This window comes from Danio rerio, chromosome 14 (genome assembly GCF_052040795.2).
Source record: "Danio rerio strain M-AB ecotype USA chromosome 14, GRCz13ab, whole genome shotgun sequence".
Lineage (NCBI taxonomy): Eukaryota > Metazoa > Chordata > Actinopteri > Cypriniformes > Danionidae > Danio > Danio rerio.
This window is the reverse complement of record NC_141034.1, coordinates 52,960,099-52,962,500: the sequence shown is the minus strand read 5'-3', so window position 1 is coordinate 52,962,500 and position 2,402 is coordinate 52,960,099. Positions and strand designations below refer to the sequence as shown.

The 2,402-nt window shown below is 40.1% G+C and overlaps 1 protein-coding gene and 1 long non-coding RNA gene across 5 annotated transcripts in view; one reads left to right on the top strand and one right to left on the bottom strand.

The window, feature by feature from the left end:
• LOC147840923 (uncharacterized) overlaps nt 1-2,402 on the bottom strand; it is an 834,865-nt gene that overhangs the window by 210,630 nt on the left and 621,833 nt on the right. The window lies entirely within an intron of this gene.
• The window catches only part of LOC101884594 (A disintegrin and metalloproteinase with thrombospondin motifs 2), a 487,080-nt gene that overhangs the window by 281,927 nt on the left and 202,751 nt on the right, over nt 1-2,402 (top strand). For all 4 annotated transcript variants that reach the window (XM_087281943.1, XM_087281942.1, XM_087281941.1 and 1 more), the window contains one exon: nt 156-327. In XM_087281943.1, coding sequence (XP_087138069.1) covers nt 156-327 — 172 coding nt within the window. The remainder of the gene's footprint in view (nt 1-155; nt 328-2,402) is intronic.

The following is a 2,402-nucleotide window of genomic DNA, read 5'->3' as shown; positions in this document are numbered from 1 at the left end:
TCTATTCTCTATTACATGATTTATCACAAGACGTCTGGCGTACCGTATATCAGATATCCCTTGAAGAGCGTCTTTGCTTGTCCTGTGGGATGCTATTGTAATGTTTGTCTAAGTTTGGCATGCCGTATTTATCTTTCGCTTTTTTCTCTCTTCAGGCAGGGATGATCAGGACGGAGCAGGAGGAGTTTTTCATTGAGCCGCTGGAAACGGGACATCATGTGATGGAGCAAGAGGAGGAGAGCGGTGGCCGTTCTCATATTGTGTACCGTTCAGCCGCTGTGAAGAAGCCTCCTGTTAGCTCACTAGCTGCAAACTTTCACTCCAGAGGTTAGTTTTGTTTACCGACTTCTGTTTGCGTTTACCTGCACAATCTGCTTGTGTATTCTGATACAATTATCTTTTTAAAGGCCATTGCTGTGTAAAAATATCTAAAGTTTTTGGTAAAAAAAAAAAAAAAAAAAGAGCAGTAGCTGTAGTTGCCAGAAATTTACCCTTAAAATACGATAGAAAAAAAGATTTTTCTTTATTTCTCTTTAAGTAACTTCTGTTAGTGTGAGCCTCTGTATTCTGTATAAATTATTTTTTTAGGACTAGTTTTGTAATAAAAAAAAAATGAGTAAAATGTTCAGTAAAAAACAGTAGCTTTTGTTGCCAGATCTTTAACGTTAAAGGGTCACGAAACACCAAAACACATTTTTTGAGCTGTTGACAGTCGTATATGTGTCCCACACAGCTAAAAACACTATTAGGACACCTATATTTCACTAAAAAGTGTAAATTAGTTGTTTTTGCGTTATTTCAAGCAAATTCGTACTTCCGGTTTGAAACAAATTTTTGAAGCTGTGAGGCTAATGGATGTCTCGACATAATAGCGTGTATTTCAGCGTGCAGACTGGACGTCTGTGCCAGAGTGTGCCTTATTACGTCTCAGAGTGTGCTGCATTAATGAAGGAGTAAGGCTTGGTTCAAACCAATCAGCGCTCTCTATTGTGCAACTTCATTAATATTCATTACTGTCACGGTGTTTAGACGACAGAGATGCCACGTTGTGTTGGCAAAACAAGCATGAAGTGTTGCTTTTATAGTTTGCTGCAGTTAAGTTTTGTTTTCATTTTCTCTCTGTGAGAGCTCAGCTGGAGTCACACGTGGATTAACAGTTTACGCGACGCTCGACAACAATAACTTACGTGTCTAAGGAGGAACATTGTTTACCTGAGAGCTGTTCTCATCTGCAAACGCTGAGATCCGGATTCGCTTGTAGTCTCCTCTTAATAAAGACGCGGCTCTAGTAGTTGCTGGTGATTGTCCTGTCTCTACAGATTTGGTAAGTGAGCGACCAGTGCTCTTTGTTTATTCAGTTTGTTCGTATCGAACTAAGTTAACTATTGCACCAAGTGTAAACATGTTAGCACCACAACCAAACTTTAACCTTGTGTAGGGTTTTCACCGCATTTTGTGACCGGAATAACACACGCGGCTTTCTGACGCTACCTGCCGTGTGCATCTAAGTTTCCGGGAAATGCTGAGGATTTTTTCTCTCATTCGCCGTGCGGTATCAAACATTGCATGAAAAATACACTCTTAGAGCAGTTCCTCGAATCAAATATCTCGTTTGTCGCGACGGGCATGAATGAATTCCCTGAATGAAAGAGCCAAACTGCAGTTAAAGTCCAACATTTAATAATTTGGCAAATAATTCGACTACAGATGTCCATGTAAACACAGTCACATTGTCCGCTGTGGGTGTGTGTTTTGACTCTGAAACTCAGCGGGTGCCCAAATAGACACTCCCACACCATCCCTCTTTAGTTCCTCCGACACTCCCACCTAAACAGAGCTGGACACGCCCACTTTTCAGACTTTTTTCAAAGTAGAGGTGTAAAAACACCCTGCTAAAACGAGGGGGTTTCATGGTCCTTTAAAGATAAGATAGAAAGTGTAAAAAAGATTTTCCTATATTACTATATTTATTAACTTCTGTTTCTGTAATGACGAGTCTTTCAAGACAAATTGATGATGAAGGAACTAAAATAAACAAATCCCTAGTAATGCAAAATCATTGAAATGTCACATCAAATGCATCTTATTAGCTAAAAAGGCTTGTTTGTGTGAGTATAGACCTTCTGAGCTCAAACTGTCCCTGATATTTAAATCAAATGTGAGGTTCAGCTAGCTTTCCAGTGTTTAACCATGCTGTCGATTGAATGCTTACAAGTGACATTTTGCAGCTCAGCCAAGCAGCTGTTCTGGAGGAGACGTTGTTAGCACCATTCGGTCATGTACCTATTCAGGAGGTAGAAAATCAATTCCACACCTTCCTTCAATTGCTCTCTGCGTGCAGGAGTCTGCCGCTTGATTCAGCCGTATTTCCTTTCCTTATAGCGTGTGTATGCATTTTTTTC